This window comes from Anopheles funestus, chromosome 3RL (genome assembly GCF_943734845.2).
Source record: "Anopheles funestus chromosome 3RL, idAnoFuneDA-416_04, whole genome shotgun sequence".
In the NCBI taxonomy this organism is placed as follows: Eukaryota; Metazoa; Arthropoda; class Insecta; order Diptera; family Culicidae; genus Anopheles; species Anopheles funestus.
This window is the reverse complement of record NC_064599.1, coordinates 44,716,631-44,743,309: the sequence shown is the minus strand read 5'-3', so window position 1 is coordinate 44,743,309 and position 26,679 is coordinate 44,716,631. Positions and strand designations below refer to the sequence as shown.

Here is a 26,679-nt window from a genome sequence, read left to right as displayed (position 1 = left end):
TGGTTAGAGCAACCGAGGTGGCATTAAATATGAATAAATGTAGTTAGTCTTACTTTACTCTTAGAACGATTGACATCTTTTATTATCGCTCCCACAAAGACGTCATGGAATTTGGACAGCTTGATGATTTTTCTGCATATCCGTTTGAAAATTATTTGCAAATAGTTAAACGATATGTAAAATCGGGCACGCGAGTAGCAGCACAGGTGGCAGCTCGTATGCAAGAAATTGCGTCAATCGAAATAGCTGCCAACCTTACTGTTCTAAAATATCCGAGGTTGAGGGAGAATGGTGTTGGTATACACGTAGCCGCCCATTTTATCCTGCTGCCGAATTTTAAGGATCAATGGTTTCTAACCAAAGATCGTGGCATTATTAAATTTTTAGAAGCAAAGAAGATTTCTCCGTTTTTCTATACCATAATTGGAATCCAGTATGAATCCTGTACGGCATTGTTTAATGTTTCAATTACCGGTTCGTCGGATGGCGAACCAGAAGTTAGATTATCTTCTACAGAGTTGGATATTTATAAAATTATAGAAACATCTCCGTCTTGGACGGTGGAAGTCCCATGTTATATGGTTAAATGTCTCCGTTTCACGTAAGCCTTTTATTCTAGTGAGTCTCTGTGTTCACATGATCATCATTAGCAAAGTGGGTAAAGAGACTAGGTGGGCTTATAGCTTTGACGCGGTAGACATATTGAAAACCAATTAGAAGTTTGTGGGTTCGATTGTGATACATATATTTTCACAATCGCTCACATACATTGACAAAAAATCGAACCCATAAACGTCAAATTTTAATTCATTTTTCTACAGCGCAGCTGTCAAATCGTTAGGGATAAGCTCACCTGATATTTATACCCACTTTGATCATAAGGTTAAATTGAATTATATTGGTGGTCGTGGTTGTGGTTTAGAATTTATTCTGTTTTACTAACATTTACTTAACAATTAAATCACATTTCTTTTATTATTCTCATATACATACACTAACATTGCACGTCTATGAATGTGATTAATACACTAACATCCTACTAATGATACTAAAAATTTCAAATGTAAATTTGAAAAAGTGATGATGATGATTTTTGTTGTTAACTATAAAACAAAATATGTTAAATTGAAATACAGTAAATATAAGTTTAAAATGATTAATAAAAAAATGTATATGCATAGATGAGACACGCGCGCGGATTAATGAAATCGATAGTATTACACAACTAATTTCGAAATCTCAATCTGATGCATGGGTAAGTGGTGGGACATCATCATCACTTAAAAAAAAAAACAATTTTTTATATTTCAATGAATAATAATATATGGTATTAATTCTCAATAAATAATAAATTCAATAATTAAAAATTTAAATAATATTCAAAAAAATCATTTCCATAACTTCAATAATAATTTAAATTCAAACATAACACAAAACATAAATGCAATAATTAAAAATTTCATTATTATTCAAAAAAAAAACATTTCCATAACTTCAATAATAATTAAAATTCAAACATAACACAATTTACAATCTAAAATTCATGAAATCTTACTAACTAACTAACAATAAAAAAATCATGAAACTAACTAACATATGCAATAAAAAATTCATGAATCTAACTAACATATGCAATAAAAAATTCATTAAACTAACTAACATATATAATAAAAAATTCATGAAACTAACTGACATATTCAATAAAAAATTAATGCTACTAAAAACTAAATAATAAAAATAACTATAACTTTAACTATAACTATAATGGGGCGGCTCGGTGGTGCATGTGATAAACGGCGCCAGTCCACACGGCCGGACCGGGTTCAAATCCCATCCTGACGCAAGGACTGACTATCCGGCTACGTGGTAAAATAAGTCTAGTAAGCCAGAAATGGCCGGCGTGACCTGTAAGGTCGTTAAGCCAAGAAGAAGAAGAAGATAACTATAATGTTAAAAATAAGTAATCTAATTATTTTTTTCTAATTATTCTCCCCAGCCCCGACCAGCTGCACGTTGCCAGGAATTCTGCACAAAATAGCAGATACAAAGTGTCGTGCATAATTTGTTTTGCTCTAGAGGATGCCACCATTTCGCGCGTCCACACCTGCAGCTCATGATTTTTTTTCGGATCTGCGAGGTCGGCTTCCAGGGCGTCTAACTGGTGTTCGGTGGCAACCTTTTCCAACACAAACGATGGCCGTGCTGGGTGGAATGCCGTTCGCATGACCGTTCCAGTGTTCAGGCCAGAACAAGTTGGCCGTAAATTTTCGGTTAGGACGTCGACGCGGTTCTGCAGCCCAATAACCGCTTTGGTCAATTTATATGTTTGCCGGTGGTTGTTGATTAGCGCCGTGCTAATTCCGGCTTCGCCGATATCTTGGCTCACTTGATCGTTTTCCATATCTTCTGAAATTACCAATTAATAAGTTGTAGCACATTAATCTTTTTCAAGAGCCATTCGTAATTACCGTAATAGTTTAAAATTTATTCACTTTTACTACGATCACGATCCGCACGATATCGCTGAATAAATGTAAGGCTGTCTACACATGAATCCGCGGACGCCGCGGTCCGCGGAAAACACGTATAACTTGTATACCAGTTGGGTCCGCTCGGCTGTCAAATTCCGCGGTGGGCTGTCAAACCTACCGCGGCGCCTGCTGTTCCGCAGATTTGTTGATGTTCAACAAAACTGTGTTTCCGCGGTACCGCGGTTGATGACATTTTATTATTGTTTACATCTTGCACGCTGGTGGTTCGTTGTGAAATATAGTACCGTTCGTTGTGAAATAATATAGTAACAATGCAATGTTTATCAACACACTGTTAAAATACAATAAACAATCTGTCAAAGGCATCGGTTTATTATTCAATGTTGAAAGTTGGTATAACATAATTAATAACACAAGTTATACGTGTTTTCCGCGGACCGCGGCGTCCGCGGATCCATGTGTAGACAGCCTAATGTATTGACAAATACAGTTGTCAAAATTGAACACGCCGATATACATGTTTCGTTATTAACACGTTGTCTGCCACGTCAACCACTATGTGGCTGACGGGTTTTTTCCGATCGGGCCACGTCAGCCACATAGTGGCTGACACATTACACATTGTAAAAGACGAGTTACAAGAGATAAATTTGCACGTATTTGATCGGTTCTTTCACAGTGCTTTTCTTTCACGGTTATTATTTCTTAAAAAATGATTAAAATATCAAAATGAGTTTCTATTATGTTTTCATAAATAAATGAGAATGAGAATGAACAATAATTATAAGATCTTGGAGTTCATTGATTCATCCTTTACTTTTGATGCACAATCTTAAAACACTCATCACAAAGTTGAGGTTGATCGGGACAGCTTGGACAATACGTAAACGATCTTTTCACAGTTTCACGTGCCTTTGATCGGCCCATGCTTTGCCTGTCATTGTTGTAGCATCGTTTGCATGCGCGTCGCATTTTTTTTGCCATTGGAATCTTGACGGATGGCTAAAACATGATTTTCTTGTTGCGGGCTGAATTTGGTTGTGTTTTTGACGGGTATTTGTAGCAATTCCGAAGCAATCATCTCCCTAAATTCTCTTATTCCGATGTTTCTCTTTGTTGCAGTTTTAAAAGAGAAAAAATGCAAAAGCAAATGAAATCGTTTCAAAGAGTGATCCTGATCCGTGGCCTGACGGGGCAGTTTAGTGGGCATGTATGGTGGCAGACAACGTGTTAATTTCGTGGAAAGAAATCGACGTTGGCGTAGGTGTGGGTATATAAACGAAAACGCGAGGAAGTGTAAGAGGTTGACTATACGTCACAGGGAAGAATATAGAAGCAATATATCACGAAAAGAGATAGCAATACAAGCAAGTGGAACCCGCGAGAGCGACTCTCAAATCACTCAAAAGAGGCTGAAACGTCCCTACCCTATCGACAAAGTGTTCATCGATGGATGAATTTTTTGAAAAGGGGGTGAAAATTTTGCTCGAATCACCCTAAAATGAGAGTGTGTGCGTAGCTCGCTGTATCGCGATAGAGTTCGGCGTGTGTCGAATGAATGTTCAAAAAGGTCGTAGTAGGCTACAAACCTGTCTGCCTGTTTTTGCTCGGTCGCTGTACATTTTCATACGGGAATAGTTCGTGAATTGTGGATTGCGCCAGTTCCTGGACTGTGTATTCGATTGTGAAATAGTATTTGCCAAGTTGTTCCAGTTCTAGTTCTAAAAGAATGTTCCTGTGACGGCACTGGTAAGTTGTACCGCCAGCGTGATAACCTGTTGGAGCAGACTTCGGCTGAATACGACGATGCAGAGGCAGGACAAACTGTTTCAAGACATTTGAAAAGCAACGCGTGGGGACATATGGCCACAGTTGCCGGTCCTCATATCTAGAGGTTTTTGCGCGCGGTTGTGGTCATATCTAGTTGATTTTTTATCGAAACTGGCCGCAAATTCAATAAGCAGGAAGGATTCAAGTGCCGTAGTGTGAAATACTTCGTCAACAGAGAAAACCGCGTGTTTTCTAACTGCGCCCACGCGTCCCTTTGGCCTACTGCTTCAAAGGTAGGCTACCCTCTACAATCAATGCCATGGCGTCTAACGCAATCGGTTAAACATTCTGTATCCTTTTCCTCTTGCAGCTAACTTCCATAGTTTTCGTTGGTCGCCCTCGGATAGGGCGTATGAATTGACGGCCACATCTTTTTCGCATTATTTGAAAGGAACAAATTATTGGACATGCTCGTGATTATCCAGTTCTATGATGCACCTGCCAATGGAAGTGAAAGACAAGCCAACCTTAGGCATTGATTGTTTTTGCTGCTGATCGGTTCTAAATCGGTTTGTATCGCAGATAACGATTCTCGAAGAAGTGTCAGTGTCCTAATCTTCCTTATTTTTATTGCTCAACAAACAGGATAGTGGAAACCGCTTTTGTTAGCACTTTGCATAGGCGCTGGATTGGATTCTTCTTCGCTCTGCTCACAATGTTCTATCGCTTTCTCTGAGACAATGTTCTATGGCCACCGTGACCGATAAAGCTTGTCGTTGATGCTCCGTCCAGGATAACATACTCCGCCAAAGTTGAAGGTCGGTAGAATCATAAACTAACTCAAGTAAATAATATGTTATACTTTTAGCAGATTGTAGAAAAATTAATTAATAATCTTGCTTTTTCTTGTATCATGTACAGAAATCACCGTTCGATACGAGTTTCCTGCTGATTTGAACTTTGTATTTGTTGGTAAGCATATCTAAAAACAACGCTTGTTAATACTTAACTAACATGTGTTCTTTTTTTCTTTCTTATCGGTCTTATATTCCATTTGCAGATACAAAATGGAGTGAAAGATGCAAAAAATCGCGTGTTAATGCGGTCAAAATTAAATCGAGATCGCATACGATGCCAAACTCAAAGACACGATGTTAGTTTGTTTCGAAACACGCTAAAAATTCCATTGAAAATTTTAGCCTGGACCTGTTTGATTGATACAGGATATCAATATCTTCGAAAACTGATCTTGGAAGGGAGAAAATGTCCAAGTTTATGTATTGTTTACGCTGCACCTATCGAAACTGGCCGCGTGATAATGAAAAACGGTAACATATCGTGGGCGGAATCATATGGATCAGGATTAGAAAACCCTGGCTAAGCTGGCGCAGAGTACGAGCGTTGAAAATTGTACGCTGCCAGGATGGAATGGTATGGTATAAACTATGTAGATAATAAGAATAGAAAAAAAGATATGAAGCGTAATATGAAAGATATTGATACGGGTCTAAATCAGTACATGTTAATTGATATCTTTTTACGCCATAAAACCAGAAAAAATAAAAAAATAATGTAACATTTGTTAAAAACAAAAAATGTTTTCATTACTCCGTTGGAAATCAACGGTCTGGAAAGAACGATTGAAAATGAACATTATAGCGAACAAATGAACCTTACCCTATCGACAAACTGCTCGCCTGAGAGTGAATTTCGAGTAAAATTCACGGCTTCACAAGCGGCTTCACAAAAGCTTCACAGCAGATCTTGTGAAGCCGTTTTTTGAGAGTGTGTGCGTGAGATTCATGATTTCATGAGCGCGTTTTCGTAAGGTTCATTTTTACGCTGTAACGTTCATTTTCAATCGTTCTTTCCGCACCGTTGATTTTCAACGGAGTAATGAAAACATTTTTGTTTTTAACAAATGTTATATTATTTTTTTAATTTTCCTGGTTTAATGGCAAGCGTAAAAAGGTAACAATTAATCCCTTAATGTGCTGACTTAAACCCATAAAAATATCCTTCATCTTACGCTTCGCACCATTTTTTTTCTATTCCCATCATCCACATAGTTTGGACAGTTTAGAACCTAGGCAGCATACAACTTTCAACGCTCGTACTCTGCTTCAGCTTAGCCAGGGGTTTCTAATCCTGGTCCATATTATTCCGCCCACGATTTGTTACCGTTTTTCATAATCCCGCGGCCAATTTCGATCGGTGCAGCGTAAACAAATCATAAACGTGGACATTTTCCCCTTTCCAAGATCAAGTTTCGAAGATATTCATATCCTGTATCAATCAAATCGGTCCAGGCGAAAATTTTCAATGGACCTTTCAGCGTGTTTCGAAACAAACTCCATCGTGCCTTTGAGTTTGGTATCGTGTGCGATCTCGATTTAATTTTGACCGCATTAACACGCGATTTTTTGCATCTTTCACTCCATTTTGTATCTGCAAATGGAATCTAAGACCGATATGGAAGAGATAAAAATTCGTATGTCAGTTAAGTATTAACAAACGTTTTATTTAGACATACTTACGTATAACAAACGGCGAAAAATAAGGTTCCAACCAATAATAATCTCGTATCGAATGGAGACTCCTGTACATGATACGAGAAAAAACAAGATTATTAATTAATTACTCTACAATTTACTAACAGTATAACATATTACTTACTTGAATTAATTTATGATTCGACCTGATCGCATTATGTTATCTTGGACGGATGTTCAACGGCAAGGCGTATCAGTCGCGATTTGTAGAGGCGCTAGGTGGCGACTGCGTACCCTCCCTATCGACAAAGTGTTCATCGATGGATGAATTTTTTGAAAAGGGGGTGAAAATTTTGCTCGAATCACCCTAAAATGAGAGTGTGTGCGTGGCTCGCTGTATCGCGATAGAGTTCGGCGTGTGTCGAATGAATGTTCAAAAAGGTCGTAGTAGGCTAAAAATCTGTCTTTCTGTTTTTGCTCGGTCGCTGTAAAATGTACATACGGGAATAGTTAGTGAATTGTGGATTGCGTCAGTTCGTGGACTGTGTATTCGATTGTGGAATAGTGTTTGCCAAGTTGTTCCAGTTCTAGTTCTAAAAGGATGTTCCTGTGCCGGCACTGGTAAGTTGTACCGCCAGCGTGATGACCTGCTGGCGCTGCTTTCGGCTGAATGCGACGATGCAAAGTCAGGACAAGCTGTTTCAAGACATTTGAAGAGCAACGCGCAGGGACATATGGCCTCATCCTCATATCTAGAGGTTTGGTGTACACAAATCAGGAAGCAGGAAGGATCTGGAAGCAGGATGCAAGTGCCGTAGTGTAAAATACTTCGTCAAAAAAGCGCGTGTTTTCTAACAACTGTGCCCACGCGTCCCTTGGCCTACAGCTTTAAAGGTAGGCTACCGTGTACAATCAATGTCATGGCGTCTAACGCAATCGGTTGAACATTCTGTATCCTTTTCCTCTTGCAGCTAACTTTCATACTTCTTGTTGGTCGCCCTCGGATAGAGCGTATGAATTGACGGCCACATCTTTTTCGCATCATTTGAAAGGAACAAATTATTGGACATGCTCGTGATTATTCAGTTCTATGATGCACCTGCCAATGGAAGTGAAAGACAAGCCAACCTTAGTATTGGTTGTTTTTGCTGCTGATCGGTTCTAAATCGGTTTGTATCGCAGCTAACGATTCTCGAAGAAGTGTCAGTGTCCTAATCTTCCTTGTTTTCATTTCCAAACCAACAGGATACTGGAAACCGCTGCTGTTAGTGCTCTGCATTGGATTTTTTCTTCGCTTTGCTCACAGTGCGTGACCTTGGTTTGTTGTGGCAATCTATCAGTCAATTAACAGTCCCTTCAGGTAAGTATTGTCCATTCTTATGGACGATTGTTGTATTGTTTTACGTATGTATATCTAATGAAGCATACTTTTTCAGCAAAACAAGTTCGATCCTCCTTATACATCTGATTTCCGTAAGAATTACGCCTCAAATTCGAAGGAGACAATGTTCTATCGCCACCTAGCGCCTCTACAAATCGCGACTGATACGCCTTGCCGTTGAACATCCGTCCAAGATAACATAATGCGATCAGGTCGAATCATAAATTAATTCAAGTAAGTAATATGTTATACTGTTAGTAAATTGTAGAGTAATTAATTAATAATCTTGTTTTTTCTCGTATCATGTACAGGAGTCTCCATTCGATACGAGATTATTATTGGTTGGAACCTTATTTTTCGCCGTTTGTTATACGTAAGTATGTCTAAATAAAACGTTTGTTAATACTTAACTAACATATGTATTTTTATCTCTTCCATATCGGTCTTAGATTCCATTTGCAGATACAAAATGGAGTGAAAGATGCAAAAAATCGCGTGTTAATGCGGTCAAAATTAAATCGAGATCGCACACGATACCAAACTCAAAGGCACGATGGAGTTTGTTTCGAAACACGCTGAAAGGTCCATTGAATTTTCGCCTGGACCGATTTGATTGATACAGGATATGAATATCTTCAAAACTTGATCTTGGAAAGGGGAAAATGTCCACGTTTATGATTTGTTTACGCTGCACCGATCGAAATTGGCCGCGGGATTATGAAAACGGTAACAAATCGTGGGCAGAATAATGTGGACCAGGATTAGAAACCCATGGCTAAGCTGGCGCAGAATGCGAGCGTTGAAAATTGTACGCTGTCTGGATGGATGCTGGATTTTTTCAGGGGTATGGTCTAAAACTATGTAGATAATAAGAATAGAAAAAAGGTATGATATTGATATTGTTATGGTTCTAAAACAGTACATGTTAATTGTTATCTTTTTATGCTTGCCATTAAACCAGGAAAATTAAAAAAATAATATAACATTTGTTAAAAACAAAAAATGTTTTCATTACTCCGTTGAAAATCAACGGTGCGGAAAGAACGATTGAAAATGAACGTTACAGCGTAAAAATGAACCTTACGAAAACGCGCTCATGAAATCATGAATCTCACGCACACACTCTCAAAAAACGGCTTCACAAGATCTGCTGTGAAGCTTTTGTGAAGCCGCTTGTGAAGCCGTGAATTTTACTCGAAATTCACTCTCAGGCGAGCAGTTTGTCGATAGGGACACTCTCAAAAAACGGCTTCACAAGATCTGCTGTGAAGCTTTTGTGATGCCGCTTTTGAAGTCGTGAATTTTACTCGAAATTCACACTCAGGCGAGCAGTTTGTCGATAGGGGTTGACTGCCTTTCAGCCTTGTTTCAGCCTCGCGGGTAACTCAGTTTTGTATGGGATATTGTTCGCAGGGAACTTGGCAACGAACTCACGCTTGCAAATGTGATTTGAGTGCTTTGCAAAATTTTGCGCTTGCAAAATACACCGTTGCCAGGCGCCTTTACAATTTAATCGTAATTGTAAAAAAAAAATCAATTTCAGGCCACATTGCATAGTCTCCGAACCACCCTGTACGAAAAATTGACTCGCAGATGAGTGACCGTGAGTGGGGAGGGGTCTTGTTTCAGACTTTAGCCCTTAATTTATTAGTCGTTCTTAAAAACACAACGCGCAAGCACCACATAATAGGCTAATAAACTCTGAACTCAACTCGGAGCGCAGCGGCAGCGAGAACGAGAATTCGACAATGGGTCATCGGCCAACAGCACATTACACACGAGTAACGGTAGTGCCGATATAGGTAACGGTAAGCTTGAATTGCCAAAATTTAACGGCGCACCAACACAGTGGATTGCGTTTAAAACCTGGTTAGAGAAGCGGATCGGGCACTTGCCAAGTATGCGTACCTTTCCAATGCAATGGGCGCGTTCGAACGCGAGAAAAATGCGTGCGAAGCCTTTGAAAATGCAGGCATATCTTTTGAAGCAGCGTGGGTTAAACTAGAAGAGCGATTCTACAAAAGGCGAACGGCGTTCGAAGGACATTTTGAAAATTGGCTTACAATCAAACGCATCAAGACACCTAGCACCAACGATTGCTGCAGCTAAGCAAATTGTGGATGATTCCAGCGAAACAAACGACTGGATAGCTAACATGTTGATAGTATCCATCGTAAAGGATCGCCTAGATGAGAAACGCTCGAAGAAGTAGAGAAGGACATGAGCTGCAAAAAGGTATATGTTACACTTGGATTGAGCTGAAGGATATGCTAGAGAATATAAGTCAGCAACGTGTGATGGTGAACACATGCGAATCTGGCAAACCATCTACCTCTTCAAGATTGTCCATCAGCGTAACGACGAAACATACCGCTTAAGAACACCCTAGATGCATCAAGTGCAAAAGTTATGATCATCGACTGTGGGGTTGTTCCGAATTCACCGCCGACCCGGCCATCATCATGAGTAGAAGATCATAAGGACTACGTGTTACTAGCAACGGTGATCGTCAAGGTACCACGTGCATCGGCCTGGCATGATTTAAGATGGCTTCTTGATTCAAGGAGCCAGGTGGAAGCAATTACTGCGGAAGCTGCAGTGATTGCTTCCACCCGCATGCGTATCAAATTTAAGATTGGATGTCGACCTCATGGTAGTCCCTCACATATTAAACGACCAGCCGTACTTGAACTTCGAAAAAGAAGACATCGGAGTACCGCAAAATCTAAAACTAGCAGATCCTCACTTTTAAAAGAAGGGCTGCATTGAGGTCCTGCTCGGAGCAAGAATTATGGCGCAAATCAATGGACCGGGAATCGTAAGTCTCAAACCACAACTAGCTTACAAGAATCCAAAATGGATTGGATTATACACGGAGCGTTTAAGATTCGTAAGGTTATGGGTATTCTAAGTACGGCATCAAATGAACACCATGAACTGGCAAACTGTGAATTTTCAAAACTAATAGAGAGGTTCTGGGTAGTTGAGGAAGTTACACAAGATTCAAAAGATACATGCACAAGCGATGAGTTACCATTTTCATAAAACTACTCGTTTAAGTCAGGATGGGAGATTTATAGTACGCATCTCCTTACCAAAATATCCAAACACGTTAGGAGAATCCTATCAACGGGTAGTGAAACGGTTTCATACACTTAAGAGTCGTCTAGCATATTCACCAGATACTTACATGGAATACAAAAGATTCATGGAAGAGTACCTGAATCTAGGCCATATGGTTTTGATTGAGCCAAGGGCTATGTACAAGGAAAAATATTTCATCCCACATTCGTATGTTACAAAACTTTCGTCCTCTTCTACATAACTGAGGATGGTTTTCGATGCTAGCGCAAAAACCACAATCAACACATCGCTGAATGACATACAAAAAACTAGTCCTAACGTTCAACGAGAGCTATTCGATCTTCTAATTGATTTCCGTATGCACACCAAGGTGCTTACCGCAGGCATTGTCAAGATGTACAGACAAGTCCTAGTGGCTGAAGAAGATAGTTTGCTGCAATGCATTCTATGGAGGTCCAACCCAAAAGAACCATTAAGAGCATACAGGTTATTAACTGTAACCTATGGAGAAGCTGCATCATCGTACTTAGCATGTAGGTCTCTCAATGAAGTAGGGTGAAATCCATTAACCCGAAGATTGCTAACGCTATAAAGCATAACTTCTACGTCGATATCCTAATTATTGGGGCGGCCGATAGTGAAGAACTTTTACTGTTAAAGGCGGAAATTGAATTGGCACTAGTTTCTCAAGGATTTCCGTTAAAAAAATGGGCAACAAACGACATCGAATTATTGCAAACCATACCACAACACGATCGCGAAAGCACCACTCGAATAGGCGATTTCGACACCATCTATGGCTTGTATCGCATAAGAATTCGATTACGATCGAAATCGAAATCCTGTCGAGAAGTGTTCATTTTGGGTGAACACAATTCATTTTGCTATCGTGAAAGGACGGAAGAGCCGATCGAAATCGAAATCGAAATGTCAGCTTCAGTCTGTTGACAAAATGTATGGGGCAAATCGAGCAGTCGACAGTTTTGTCGACAATTGATATCGCGAAAGCATCATTTCGATCGAGGTCGTTTCGACTGGGTGAGGGTATATCGAGAACTGTTAAACTATCTTTTCTTCAATACTTTTTGATTATTTTGTTGGTTATTAAAGATTACGTTTCATTTATATCACGGATATTATAAATAACGAAACTTCTTAATTAATTAAGACAAACATATGTTTTATATATAACGTTAAAAACTACATGAGAGTGTTGAGTTACCATAACATATTTTTGTGCGAACTGAAAAATAAAACGACATCATGGCAGAATAGGCAATCTTATATATTATAAATTTTCCAAAATCTGTACAGACACACTACAAATAATTCAAAGTTTTTCTTTTAGTTTGAAATATGTCAGTGTAGCAAGGAGATTTTGTTTTAAAAAATCAAATCGCTCATGCAAACATGCACTTCCCACTGACAACCAGATTCGCCAGATTATTTTATTTTTTATAGGTTTCTTCTTCCTGGCACAACAACCGTAGACGGTCAAGGCCTGCCTAAGCCACTATTGGGCTTGCTATCTGTGACTTATTGGTTACCCATAGCAGGATAGTCAGTCCTGCGTATGGGGAACCTCGGTCCATTCGGGAATTGAACCCATGACGGGCGTGCTATTAAGCCGTCGACTTGACAGCCGTACCACGAGACCGGCTCAACCGGCTTTTTTATAGGTAGGAACGCAAAAAAAAACTATCGGCTTCACAGTGTTTTAACTCATCAACTGTAAGACTGCAGTATGTGCACATATTTGAATATAAACGAAAACACACAATATTTTTTAAAATAGTTTTTACTAAACACATTTGAAATGCTATAATCTGTATATAGTCGGTCCCCGAGAAACGCGGTACCTTTTCTGACTGATCTGACGTATAAACTGATATTTTTGAATTCATTATTTTAAAAAAATATTGCAATATTTTAGCAGAAAATACTGGGGGCTGGGGTTGATCACTTTCAAATCTTGTATACAGAATTATCGGGCCCGATAAGTCTGGTCCGTGTATTTTCACCCGGACCCTTTTACACATACAACTGATTTCAAAAAGCGCCGAACTTTCAAATCGCGTGTCACACCTTTTGGCTAGTTGTCACATCGTTACATTACAAGACCTTGTTTCTACACTCAGCTTCATATAAAGATGCTTTTTCACTCTGTCCCATAAGCAACTTAAACGCCAAAGTGAAAAAGCATGATGATATTGTTAGCTGGGCACTAACCAACAGACTTCACACTCTAGTCTACAGTCTGTTAAAATAGAAGTAGGACTATTTTTAATGGGAGTTATTTTCCCAATTTTGACAATTTTTTACAGATGGCTTTTTATGGTATTGTGCAGTATTTATCGAATATATATTTTTTATAATTCACACTATTTCTGAACGAACAACTGTTGCAACAGTTGCGAAGAACCATTAAAGATTGAGTGAATAATTTGCTGTCCGTGTTTTACCTACATGCACTGTATGATTTCATCGGCGCGTCGCATGTTTTATCGTATTTGTCTTGCTTGTTTTTGCTAGACGACTTCATGAAATGATTCCACGAAATGAGCTGTATTCATAACATCACACAAGAGTGGTCGATCACACCTATTTGGTTTATTTTCTTTCTGAGTTTTGTGCACCTCAAACGTTAACAGCATAATGGAAAACGCTACCTCGCGTGTGACGAAAGACCAAATCGAGCATTTGGTACAAATAATGGAGAAAAACCCGAAAGTTGCCAAAGGAGTTTGTACGAACCCTGCTTTATTTTGGCAGGAAGTAAGCGTGGAGCTAAATTGCTTAGGCCCAGCAAAAGACAAAAATTCATGGAAAAAGGTAAGATGAAATGATCAAATTTTGTAGATTGGTAACAAAATTGAATCATAATTGTCAAATGATTCTTCTTTTAGACATGGACTGACAAAAAATCAAACGTTAAGAAAAAGTACAGCCTTATGCGACGGGAACAATTGAAAACCGGCGGTGGTATTCCTGAGGCTATTTTTTTGAGTGAGATTGAGGAGCGAATTTTAAATGTTACAAACACGAGAGCCAATGTTGACGGTGTGAAAGATAGCGTTTGTATCGGAGCACCAGAACACCTTAACAAACAACCAGCGCAACTTCAACCAGATCCTGTGGCGTCTTGTTCTTCGGTTGAACAAGATCCTGTACCGTCTTGTTCTTCGGTTGTACAAGAATTTGTACCATCTTGTTCTTCGCTTGTAGAACCTGTACCGTGCCCAGAAACAATCAAAACAAATAGTGCGAAACCGTCCCAAAATACTGCAAAACCGTCCCAAAATAGTGCGAAACCGTCCCATAATATTACGAAATTGACCGAGTTGGAAAAGAACCAAACAAAATTAATTCAGCAAAATGAAATGATTGCTGATTCGCTAGCGGAGTTGGTAACGGCTTTTAAAATTTACGCTGAGAGTACCATGAATTTTACTGAGAGTTCATGAAAACCATGAATACCATGAATAAAGAATTTTTAGAACATCTGAAAAAGAAGGAAAATTAGGAGTAATCTGAACGGGTTTTGTTCTGTTGAATCGTATGTGCTGGAAATGCGAAGTTAGAAGTTATTGTTAAATTGGATTGTTATATTGGAATAAAAACGTGAAATCATCGTTATATCAACAGTTCATATTTTTATTTTATTATATGTATTATACTTGTTACTAAATTTAGTACTCAACGGATTATGTGGTGCTGGGATTGAAAAGGCTGAAATTAATTCAAGATGAAGATGAAAAAAAATACAGCACACAAGAAGTGAACGTTGGATTCCATTTTTAATGATCACTTCATGATTCATGATTCAAATGATTCAAATTAAACAATTAAACAGTCCACAAAATGTGCTTGTTACAAATTTTTGGATTCGAATATATGTTTTGCTCGTATGCGAAGTGCTCGTCATTCGAGTTCAGTTATTCTATTAATAATACACAGGTTGTGTAAAGCACAACAAACATTTACAATTCGAACGCATTTTGTGGGAGTGTAGTGCAATTGTCTTTCTCCATTTATGCACCTAAATCTCCCTTTCAGCATACCAATAGTTTTTTCAATTATGACTCGTGCTTTAGCATGCTTGAAGTTATATTCAGCTTCCACACTATTGGGCTGGGAATTGGCAAAAGGTCGCAAGAGCCATGGTTTTGATGGGTATGCGGAATCACCTAAAATGATTCGTTTAAAGGAGCATTTAGATATATTCAATTATGTTAAACGTTCAACCTACCTAAAATCTTGCACTGCCTGTCCCCTTCCCTCCATCTTTCTTCAAAGAACAAGTTTGCTGGACTTTCTTCAAAAATGAACGCATCATGATTCGACCCGCTGTATTTCGCATTAACATAGCGTATTAGGTTACGATGATCGCATATCTGCAATTACATGAAATACACTTCATACATTTCATTATGATTGTGTAGTATTGTGTAGTTACCAAAAGTGCATTTAAGCTGTAAAAGCCTTTTCTATTGAAATACAGCACAGCATTTTCGTTTGGGGCTACCATCCTTATATGGGTTCCATCCGCTGCCATAACCACACCCGGGATGCCAGATTTGCTATAGAAGAATCTGCGTGCCTCCTGCTTTTCCAGTTCCGTCATCTCCAACGTTATGCACTCTTTGAGCTCACGTTCCATAACACGCACTGTTTCGTCAAATATTTCTGAAAAAGTTGATTGACCCATTGGTACGGTGAAATCATTTCCTACACCTTGTTGATAGGATCCTTGGGCCAAGAATTTTAATGTTGCTGCTAATTTTTGCTTCGCTGATAACCCTCGATTGTGCTTTGGAGTGATGAACGGAGCAATTTTTTCCAGTATATCCAAAAATATTTCCTTAGAAATTCGGAAATTTTTCCTAAAACTATAAAATCGTACTTTATTAAAACACAACCTTCTGCGGTGTAATCATTACTTACGCAGTATCTTCTAGCGCTAAAGGATCCAATTCCTTCCTTAGTTTTCTACGATATTTAGCGAGATCTTCCGTTTCAGTGGCGTAATTATCGAAAAGCAAGAAGGAAGCAATCATTTTTTCACTTTTATAGTAAATATTGGTGGTAAGATATGTATCGCGACACGTTTGTTCACCGCGCTCACAAATGTAAACAATCGAATGATTTGACAGAACACAAACTACTCGACCAATCGATCGAGCAGATTTACTCGATCATAATCGTAAACCCGTATACGATAGGTATTTCGATTCGATTTCGATTTCGATCGACAATTTTGCTTAGATCGAAATCGAATCGACTATTCTTATGCGATACGAGCCTATGTTACAAGTGTTTTGTTCTACTCTTCTTTCTGACAATTTCTACTATATTTTTCCGTATTTAGTTCGTCCATTAATTCTTGTTCAATGTACAACATTGCAAAACCGTTCAATTTACTTTCACCCATAGTGTAGAAAAACGCGGCTTTTAAGACTTTTTTAGGAACGCTATTGCGAACCAAAAAATTAGTTACTTTATTCGTTGCCGATTTTCTACCAAAGAGGTTCGTTGTTTGTGATCCCGCCCATTTTATAAGTTTTTTCGCAAACCTAAACTCACCACGGTTCTAACCGTTCCGATCGAATGCCAAGATCTGTACATTTATGACGACATTAAAAACCGCAGTGACAGCGGCGGTCGTTGTAAATAACGTTTGTTTACAACACATAGTGTTATAGAATAACAACGGCCCAACTAACCTCACGACGGCTGTTTCTATGTGCTAGAGCGAGAGCGACTGATGTTTTCACTCTGTTGCCCTTACAGACCTAATGGACGAGGCGAATTGATGGAAATAAAATATGAGAATGTGTTAGTGCGTTTGTCCGTACCTTTGAACATATGAGCCAAAGAAGAAGAACAAGAAAGGAGAAGTTTGGTAAAAAGAACTTTGTTTACCATTCTGCTTCGGTATTTTGGACAGTGAAGAACTAAATCTGGTGCTCAAATATAATTGTTACAGTGTAATAAAGGTGTGTTAGGTGCGGGAACAATAACCAAAACAAAAATAAGTGATTTTATAATAAATTAATAAATAATTAAAGCATGGATGCTCAGCAAGTGCGTCGCAGTAAACAGTACTACCGGCGTAAAGCCAAAATAGCGGCAGTTATGCGTACAAGGGAATGTACATGTCAGTGCACTTGTGTGGATGGTTTACCTACTTCTGTGAATGGTATGTGCGATGTGGAATCGACAGTGAAATTGTATCACAACATAAATTACATGTGTGTATTTATTTGTGTTTTGCAGAGCCTAGAATCGAAGCAGCTGCTTCAAGTGATGCTGAACCTTATCCTTTCTCTGATGAGTCGGGCGCCATTGAAGAGAACGCGGACATTCCACTGGATGATGTGGTATCAGATGACGACGACGATGACGATATCAACACCGAAGAATCTTTAGAGTTTGATTTTAGTCAACGCTCCATGGAAGCCTGCTTGCAATTTTGGGCTTTAAAAACAAACACGCCTCATACATCGATCAACATGATATTGAGAATCATCCGAGAAAAAACTTCTTGCGTTGTGCCGAAGGATGCTCGTACTCTGTTACACACTAGCAGGGTACCAAAAGAAATTGTTGCTGTTGAAGGGGGTCGTTTTTGGTACAATGGAGTTGCTAACTGCCTCAATATCCGATTCAGGTAAGCGATTAACCTAATGTTGTACTACTGAAACATTCTGACCATTTTTCTTATGACTGTGATTGCAGTGGAAATCAACTAGGAAACGTTACCGAGCTTAAGCTAAAATTCTTTGTCGACGGATTGCCTCTACACAGAAGCAGTGAAACCACATTTTGGCCGATTTTAATGTCTATCGAGGATATGCCCCACATACCACCTATGGCAGTGGCTATATTCTACGGGTCATCGAAGCCGGGTTCAGTAGAACAAATTTTGCGGCCTTTAGTAGAGGAATTAAATTTGCTGCTCGTGCAGGGTATACGTCTTGGTGTACAGCAAACGCTGGTGAGGCTAAAAGTTTTGGCATTTGTGGCAGATTCACCTGCTCGTAGCTTTATAAAAGGTAAGAATATATTTTACAAAGTATTTGTAAGTATATTTCTGAATGATGAATAACTAATTTGTTTTGTATTTGTATTTTTCCAGCGTGCGTTAGCTGCAACGCCGGAGAAGGGTGTATGAAATGTAAGGTTAACGGACGTCGCCATCCGAGATCAAGGGCCGTTACATATTCGGGAATCAACCATCCACCCCGCACGGACGCTGAGTTTAGGCAGGGAATTTACGTTGGACATAGAGTAGGCAATTCACCACTCTTAGATTTAGGATGTTTTGATATAGTGAAGGACGTGTTAGTCGGTGATAAACTTCACTTGATAGATCTAGGAGTTACTCGTAAACTATTACAGGGATGGGTGTATGGCATGAGGGGAGCAATCAAATGGTCCGATCAAACTTTCTTGCGCATTTCTAGTTTTTTGAAAAGCATTACTCTTCCTTCTGAAGTGAATCGCAAGCTACGTGGTTTAGATGATTTGAAATATTGGAAAGGATCTGAGTTAAGCAGTTTTTTGCTTTATGCCAGCATTGTAGTCCTCAGAGGTAACATATCAGCTGAAGCATATCAGCATTTTATGTTATATTTTGTTGCAATAACGCTGTTGTCTTCAAATGTGTATAAAGATCTTTGGGACGATGCTTCTGACATGCTTAGCGATTTCGTTTCGAATTATGATGAAATTTACGGAGAAGGTTTCATTAGTAGTAACGTGCATAATCTGCTGCATGTAACTGAAGAAGTTAAACGTTTTGGACCTCTTAATACAATGTCTACTTATCCCTTTGAAAACGCTCTCCAACACATGAAGGGTATGCTTAGAAACGGACATAGATGCTTAGAGCAAACAGTGAACAGGTACTCTGAGTTCGAACAGTTAAACTTTCCTAAAAAGACACCGGCTAATGAAACGACTTTGAAGGGATCAGGTGACAATGTTGTTGTAACCATGCCGGACTTTATTTTAAAATCTAATAATCGCGACGGCTGGTTTCTTTCGCCAGAAAAAGAGGTAATTAGATTTTTTTCTGCAGATAAATCGTCCGGAACTATAAAAATTATCGGTAGAAAGTTGATTGATCCGGAGGAATATTTCGATGATCCTGTGTCATCAGGGGTGATCAATATTTGTAAGGGTAAAATTTCAAATTTATCTCCTAACTCAATCGAATATGAACTATCTGACATCAAGGCTAAGATGGTTGCCATCAAATTAGACAACGAGGGACATACGATGTTTGCCCCACTTGTTCACACGCTAATAGATTAGGTTTAGGCTAAGGTAGCTTTGGCAAAATAATTATTTTTACTTCATGTTTTGTAATAAACATTTTATTAATGATTAAACATTTATTAAACATTTCAATTTATGTCCTTTGAAAGAAAGTTCACATTACAAATATGCTTTAAATTCAAATTTAATTCATGTTGTCTTTAATAATATATACGGTTGATGTTTGTTCGCATGTGATTATTTAGGTGGGGGTAAGTGTTCAGATGGAGAAAAGGAGGATTGTGGATCAGGCTGATTGTTTTCTATGGCACGTTTCCTTGCATTAATCCGGTTGGTAAGAGTGAATGGACGCGGACTTGAAGTTCGAATGCGTTTGTAATTCTTCAACCTTTGCTTCGCATGGTAAAATTTGTCCTTAAAGTATTCGCGAATACTCCATTCTGGAATTTCCACACCATTCGTCGCTCCAAGTATGCAGAATAATTTGATTATGTTAGTGTGGATTTTAAATGGAATTTTTGCCAAAGGAATTCCTACGCCACTCCAGCTGCAGGATGCAAAAAACTCCATACCGAACAGCAAATCGATTGACCTATGCATCAGATTAAATGGCCGATATTCTCCTGATTCCCGTTTTAAAAACGCTATTACTTGGGCCATGTAATCTGGATCGGCAAGTCGGGCATCAAATTCCACCATTAACTCCTTAGAGTTAATCGGTTGCATGCTAAACGATGTGGATGGTGTTAACGTACCAGCAGCTTCCATTGCACATTCGAAGCTGGTTAGCATATATTCTTGACCTTGTCGAATACTTTTCAGTTCCTGTCGTATAGCAACCATGTGATGCGAAATTTCTGTCCCGGAAGACTGCTCCGAGTGCACGGTACACGATATTTTATTTGGATCTTGAAGAGGTGATGATGGTTTTGAAGGGATATCGTGGTAGTAAACGGCACCCGTAAGTGAGTTGGTTTCATTCCCAAAGCCTGAAGAAACGGTACACATTACAGGTTTGGTTGGTATTTGCGAAGTTAAAGCATCAGGTAACGTCTTCGAACTAGAGGGAATAGCTGGTGTCACAAAACTTGCAGGTGTTGTGGACCCTGAAGCACTGGGTAGTTTTTTAGAGCTGCAAGGAATGGCCGTTGTTGTACAGCTGGCAGGTATGACTGGTGTTGTGGAGCCTGAAGCATTGGGTAGTTTTTTAGAGCTGCAAGGAATGGCCGATGTTGTACAGCTGGCAGGTATGGCTGGTGTGGTGGAGCTTAAACATATGGCTGGCGTCTTCGAAGCACGAAATATGGCTGGTGTTTTACGTCTTGAACGTTTGGTTGATGTCTTCGAACGAGAAGGTATGGCTGGTGTCTTGGAGCAACAAGCAATAACTGGTGATGTCTGCACGGGTAATGTGGTACTGTATGAATGTTCATGAATAGACAATCGAGACTCTTTAAGAGTCTTTATTTTCATTGTGGAGGTTGCATTGGTTGCGTATCGTTTAGTTTTTTTTGAAGATAAAACCGTATACGTGAGCGATGTATATGTATGATCAAATCCATTGTCGTCATGTGTTGGAATCTATAAAAAATAAATAAATAAACATTGTAAAACATGATTGAATTCAAGCACATAATATAACGTTCGTAACAGTAATTAATTAATTAAAATCGGTTATAACATTAAATTTCTTCTTCTTATTTGCCAAGGGTTTGAAATGGTACCACTAGGCCATTGTGCGCCTTCGTGCGTTACTCTGTGGTTGGGTATAGATTCCAGCACTTTAATAGTTTACGGACCGGATACTAAGACCATATGTCTTTAGAAATGAATTCTTCACATCTTGGAGGGTATAACCAACATGCAAAACACAACTATTTCTCGCAACAACCAACCGTGCCGTGCCGTTTGCATCGAATTGATTACTTGCTTGCTCCGTTTGACCAGCATGCCGTGTTACCATCGAATCGTTGGTAGCTATCACTAGATTGTTAACCGTGTATTATAGCTATCACTAACCTTAAATTAGAGGTATCAACACGGTAATGAAACGCGGTTCAAAACAGGCGGAAAAACAGACGAACAAAGCTGGAATAATTGAAGCTACTTGAATTGCAATTGATAGTTGAAGCACTAAACGTTATGTATGCTGTTTTTGGTTTTGCCTACAGTTATGTTCGTCCTAATTTGTGTACGATGAGTTTAGCATACAAGTTCAAACACGATACGATGGCATATTCCGATTTCTAAACATAAAATAGCACTCAACTTGTTCTTTTTAATGTACATACTTACATCATTGTTCCGGATGGTATTGCAAGCAGCAGAATTTTCTTTATCGGATATCTGAAAAATAATCACACTCACAGTTAGGTTAACCGATTGCAGCTGTATCAATCATATATTTCTTTTACTTACAGAATTCATCGTGTATTACGCAATAAACGACGCACTAATTGTGATGAAAACGCATCTAACGAGCAATGACACATTTTTTCACTTGTTCTAGGAAGTGTAGGAATATGAATTGCTGTATCGCACAGCGTGACGTCACAAAATAACAAAGGACAAATAAACACTATTTTTATTTATACTTGATTTGAATTTGATCACCAAAAACACACGTAAATGATTTTGTGTGCAAATGTAAAATAAAACGCGTTTTATACTTTGCCACACCAGTATCGCTCTAATGGCCGAGCGGTTAACGCAACATATTCTCTATGTCTTTCAGAACACCTTCCTGGATCAACTCTAGAGTGGCAGCACGGTCATCCACACGCACTATGTGAGTAAAAAAAGATTTCCTCTCTCTATAATAACACGCTATAACACGCTCTCTACAAAAGAACCCCCACCTACATACAATTGAGAAAGCACTTGTGAACATAATCATGAGTGGGAGCTGGATAACACACATTACATGCCATCGCGAAAATGAGTAAGCAAGATAGCAATGAGCGAACGAAGAAAAAAAGTACGATGGTGTAAAAAATGCAGTGGAAAAATATTTTTTTTGCATTTTTAAATCCCCCCATAACGGTTTCAAACGTCAAAAATTCCATCTCCGGAAAACTGTCAAACCCTATGCCAAACGTCAAAAACCCCCTCAAAGTGGGACACACCGTGAACTTCATCGTAAGCTTGCTCGTCAGGTTTTTGCTTTTTTCTAATTTTGACCGCCATAGACGTCAGGTTAGTTGGGAAGCAGTGTGTTTTGACATTTTGCGACATGACATATGGGTTCCCGAAGGAGCGCGCATTTTGCTGTCAAATCAGATCGTTGATCAAGGCAATTCCACGTGAAAATCGATAGCGATTGAAGCAAAAATTCATATTTTTCATTTTTCTGCGCTATTTGCACTGATAAAATCATTCGAAAGTATAGAAAGCGAGTGTATTTTCATTATTTTGTTGTGATTGGGCAATTACTCTGTGAATTACTTTGTTATTATTAATAGCAAACAAAGAAAGCAGAATGCCGAACCCGTGTGCTGTTGCATGTTGCAAAATCACCCCTGGCTCTGTTAAGAGACAAGGAATTTCGGTAAAATTTCATAAATTTCCTACGCATGGTGATTTACGTGTGAAATGGATACAATTTTGCGAACGGGATGCAAATTGGCAACCTCCGAAATGTGGTGTTATTTGTTCCAATCATTTTCGGGAAGAGGATTACCAAATGTTATCTCGAAGCGGGACCAATACAGGATTGGCGAAACTTTACCCAAATGGTAAGTATTTATTCATAATTGGCGATTTAATGTGTTTCTTAGTTTTATAAACGTGTTTGTCGTTACATAACAGATACGGTCAATTCTCGTGTATACGTGTAATTAATATTATAATTTGTTAGGTTAAACTCATATATTCATATAAACAACCATAAATACTTTGTCAGGAGGATCTAGTTACAATTCATGAAAAACAAAAAGCACACAAATACAAACGCTAGATGGTGAAAATTACTTTGAAATATTAAATTATGCTAAAAAACGAGTCAAATAATGCACGCAACAATATTATACTCTTCTATTTATGCAGTATGGCTATACTAAATTCATACAATTGCTGCATACATTAACAAACAAGATCAAAGGGAAATCAAAATCAAAAGTCAAAATTAAACTTAAAAATTATTCTTTGTTGTTTCACAATGATATTTAGAATTATATTTTTTGAGAGGTGTTAATTCTGGTATTTTACTCTTGGTTTAGAATTAATTATGTTTTCCAAGCGTGCAAGTTTATAGGTACTCAATAGAGTTTAGATGAAAGACAGAAAATGTATATATAACTAGTTCAATAATAAATGTCTAGGATCTACAAACGAATAATGTTCTAATACGATCATTTGTTTTTCAGCTGTTCCGTCAATCCGTTGTGTTCTTACTCCAAGTAATGATACCATAAACAATTTAATTGTGGGTGATAATGTTGGTGATAGTGATATCGAAAACATGAATTTTAATTCAATGCTTACGAATCAAACGAATATTTACCAAAAAACAAACGTTTCAGACAATGGGACAATCGCCAAATTAGAAAATCAGCTACAAAATGTGCTGGACGAAAACAACCAATTACGCAACGCAAATAAAGTTTTACAGGAAAAAATTGAAACAATGAAATCTGAAAATGAAGTTTTCAAAAAAGAAAACAAAGCATTGAAGACAGAGATTGAAAAGATAAAAAAAAATAGCATTCAGCCTTGCGAGCTAATCTCGAAAATGAAAGGTTTTTTGAAAGGAACATTATCTTCGAATCAAATAGACTTGATTATGAAGGAAAAAAAACGTGTTAAATGGAGTAAAAAGGAAATAAGTTCTGCTTTCACCTTGCGTTATTTTGGAAAAAGAGGTTACCACTACATGGCCAAGGACATGAATTATCCCTTACCATCAATTTCGACGCTTCAAAAGTACGCTCGAAAAATTGATCTCAAGCAAGGAATTTTAGAAGATTTGCTTGTTTTTATGGGAAATTTTGCAAAAGAATTGACCAAGAGAGATTGTGAATGCATATTGAGTTTTGACGAGATGAAAGTAGAGAACACATTAGAATACGATCCTGCAGCTGATGAGGTAGTCGGTCCCCACGATTATATACAGGTTGTTATGGCAAGAGGACTGTTCAAACAATGGAAACAGCCAGTGTATATAGGTTTCGATCAAAAAATGACGAAAGAAATTTTAATGGAGCTTATTCAAAAATTAAGTTTTAGGGGAATCAATGTTGCTGCAATCGTAAGCGACAACTGTTCTACGAATGTAAGCTGTTGGAAAAAATTGGGTGCTCAAGACTATACGAGACCTTATTTCGAGCATCCAGTTTCCAAAAATAACATTTATGTTATACCTGATACCCCTCATTTGCTTAAATTAATTAGGAACTGGTTGGTGGATTATGGTTTTAAGTATCATAACAAAATAATTACTGCACAGCCCCTTTTTCCTTTGATTGAAGCAAGAGGAAAAGCGGAAATGACACCTTTATTTAAATTAACAAAAGGTCATTTAGTAATGTCGAGTCAGGAACGACAAAATGTGCGTCGGGCGGCGCAGCTTTTATCAATGACCACAGCAAAATCGCTGCGAAGATACTCAGATGAAGATTCAGTGAAGAATTTGGCAGATTTTATTGATAAGGTATACTTATGGTTTAGTGTTTCAAATTCGTATACCCCACATGCAAAAACTGATTACAAACAAGTTTTCAAGGGCACCGACGACCAAATAGAAACTTTAGATAATATGTACGAACTTATGTCGAATATTGTTGTCTTAGAGATATGAAGCAGATTCATAACATAGGCTACATAGCAACACACAAGGTAAGAAAACAACCCAATACACTAAGAAAAATACAAATCCATTAATTATGTTTTTTTTTTTCAGCTCAATCAGGATGTGCTGGAAAATTTTTTTTCACAGCTTAGACAACGAGGAGGAGTACATGATCATCCTTCCCCTCTGAACTGTACTTACAGAATCAGAATGATGATTTTAGGAAAAACACCTAGTATTTTACAGAATCAAACATTCAATCCAGAAAACAATAATAACACCGAGAATCCAGAAGAAGACCATGAGAATGACCTATCTAGGGAGCAAGACAGCGAAAATTTTATATCTGCAGTTGTTTTTTCCAATGCAGAAATTATTCCATCACTTCCGAGTATTACGGAGATGGAAAATGAAAATGCAATATTCTTGGATAATTCTAGCGATGAATCTAGTGAAGGTAGTAGTAATGACGTTCCGTTACAAGAACAGGAAGAAGATGGTTTAGAGTATATTATTGGATACATAGCCAAAAAATATAAAGATAAATTTCCAGACCTCAATTTAGGGTGTTATACACACAAAATATATACAGAGCATAGCTATGCACAACCACCCTCATTTGTGGAACATTTGTCTGCAGGTGGTCTTTTTAAGCCATCAAATGATTTTTTGAGCGTAGGCCATAAAATGGATAAAATTTTTCTTAAAATCCATAAGGGGGGAACTTTATTGAAAACAAAACAAATTGTAAAAAGGCTAACAATTCAGTTGCATAGGAAAATACCGAATTTACCTTTGGAAATCGTTAAAGCTTTTGCTAAACAACGAATAATAGTGCGAATGCGCTATTTAAATTTTAAAAAAATTGAAAACACCATTAACAGTTCAAACATTAGGAAAAGAAGTATAAATGATAGCAACAGAAAAGCATCGCAAAAGATGAGAAAAATTATAAATTAAGCTTCTATCAATTCAAATGTTTATTGATACAAATATTTGAAAGTGTACATAATTGGTGAGATTGAGATTATTTCTATATGACTTCTAAGGTCATGCCGGTCATTTCTGGCTTACTAGACTTATTTTTACCTCGTAGCAGGATAATCAGTGCTTAAAAGGGGACGGGGAGGCGGGAGGTGGTGGGGAGGGACGATCCTGAAGGGATGTGATACCCAGTTCGGTGGTTTGCATAAACGGATAATAATGGTTTAGTCCATTTTATGACTTGTTTGATATGTTACACGATTTGATATGTTACATGGAATTTGCATTCATTAATCTGATTCTAATCTGATGTTTCATTGCTTGAAATTTTTTAAATGTGTTGCGATTGCTTTGTTTCATTCAGTGGAACATCGTTGGTTCGTAACACTAAAACACCAGACTATTCTA

General features: G+C 38.1%; 3 protein-coding genes and 2 long non-coding RNA genes across 6 annotated transcripts; 3 read left to right on the top strand and 2 right to left on the bottom strand.

Annotated features, from left to right (window-relative positions):
* Nucleotides 1-5,940: 5,940 nt before the first annotated feature.
* On the bottom strand, nucleotides 5,941-7,040 carry LOC125768323 (uncharacterized). The gene is made up of 3 exons (XR_007418873.1): nucleotides 6,939-7,040; nucleotides 6,800-6,861; nucleotides 5,941-6,723 (listed from the first exon to the last, which is right to left on the bottom strand). It is a non-coding gene; the product is annotated as an uncharacterized LOC125768323 (long non-coding RNA).
* Nucleotides 7,041-8,218: 1,178 nt separating this feature from the next.
* Nucleotides 8,219-9,245, top strand: LOC125768321 (uncharacterized). Its single transcript, XR_007418871.1, has 3 exons — nucleotides 8,219-8,369; nucleotides 8,447-8,508; nucleotides 8,585-9,245. It is a non-coding gene; the product is annotated as an uncharacterized LOC125768321 (long non-coding RNA).
* A 3,972-nt stretch (nucleotides 9,246-13,217) lies between these two features.
* On the top strand, nucleotides 13,218-14,683 carry LOC125769421 (uncharacterized). The gene is made up of 2 exons (XM_049438141.1): nucleotides 13,218-14,051; nucleotides 14,126-14,683. Exons 1-2 carry the CDS (start codon nucleotides 13,875-13,877, stop codon nucleotides 14,681-14,683), a joined length of 735 nt encoding a protein of 244 aa, XP_049294098.1. The 5' UTR covers nucleotides 13,218-13,874.
* Nucleotides 14,684-16,933: 2,250 nt separating this feature from the next.
* On the top strand, nucleotides 16,934-19,615 carry LOC125768279 (uncharacterized). 2 transcript variants are annotated; one of them, XM_049435698.1, is made up of 4 exons: nucleotides 16,934-17,418; nucleotides 17,496-17,889; nucleotides 17,958-18,274; nucleotides 18,358-19,615. In XM_049435698.1, exons 1-4 carry the CDS (start codon nucleotides 17,289-17,291, stop codon nucleotides 19,536-19,538), a joined length of 2,022 nt encoding a protein of 673 aa, XP_049291655.1. In that variant the 5' UTR covers nucleotides 16,934-17,288; the 3' UTR covers nucleotides 19,539-19,615. The 2 variants fall into 2 exon arrangements, with proteins under 2 accessions (XP_049291655.1, XP_049291656.1); XM_049435699.1 differs by lacking the exon at nucleotides 18,358-19,615 and having other exon boundaries at nucleotides 17,496-18,047.
* A 118-nt stretch (nucleotides 19,616-19,733) lies between these two features.
* Nucleotides 19,734-22,704, bottom strand: LOC125768296 (mucin-12-like). The gene is made up of 2 exons (XM_049435728.1): nucleotides 21,798-22,704; nucleotides 19,734-21,083 (listed from the first exon to the last, which is right to left on the bottom strand). The coding sequence occupies exon 2, from the start codon at nucleotides 20,973-20,975 to the stop codon at nucleotides 19,740-19,742; it is 1,236 nt and encodes a 411-aa protein (XP_049291685.1). The 5' UTR covers nucleotides 20,976-21,083; nucleotides 21,798-22,704; the 3' UTR covers nucleotides 19,734-19,739.
* Nucleotides 22,705-26,679: the final 3,975 nt, after the last annotated feature.

Excerpts from the sequence above, each read along its gene's own strand:
- LOC125769421 (XM_049438141.1), top strand. The coding sequence starts at position 13,875 with ATGGAAAACGCTACCTCGCGTGTGACGAAAGACCAAATCGAGCATTTG. Across the intron at positions 14,052-14,125 it reads ACAAAAATTCATGGAAAAAG|ACATGGACTGACAAAAAATC; the intron begins GTAAGATGAAAT and ends TTCTTCTTTTAG.
- LOC125768279 (XM_049435698.1), top strand. The coding sequence starts at position 17,289 with ATGGATGCTCAGCAAGTGCGTCGCAGTAAACAGTACTACCGGCGTAAA. Across the intron at positions 17,419-17,495 it reads TTTACCTACTTCTGTGAATG|AGCCTAGAATCGAAGCAGCT; the intron begins GTATGTGCGATG and ends TGTGTTTTGCAG. Across the intron at positions 18,275-18,357 it reads TGCTCGTAGCTTTATAAAAG|CGTGCGTTAGCTGCAACGCC; the intron begins GTAAGAATATAT and ends GTATTTTTCCAG.
- LOC125768296 (XM_049435728.1), bottom strand. The coding sequence starts at position 20,975 with ATGAAAATAAAGACTCTTAAAGAGTCTCGATTGTCTATTCATGAACAT.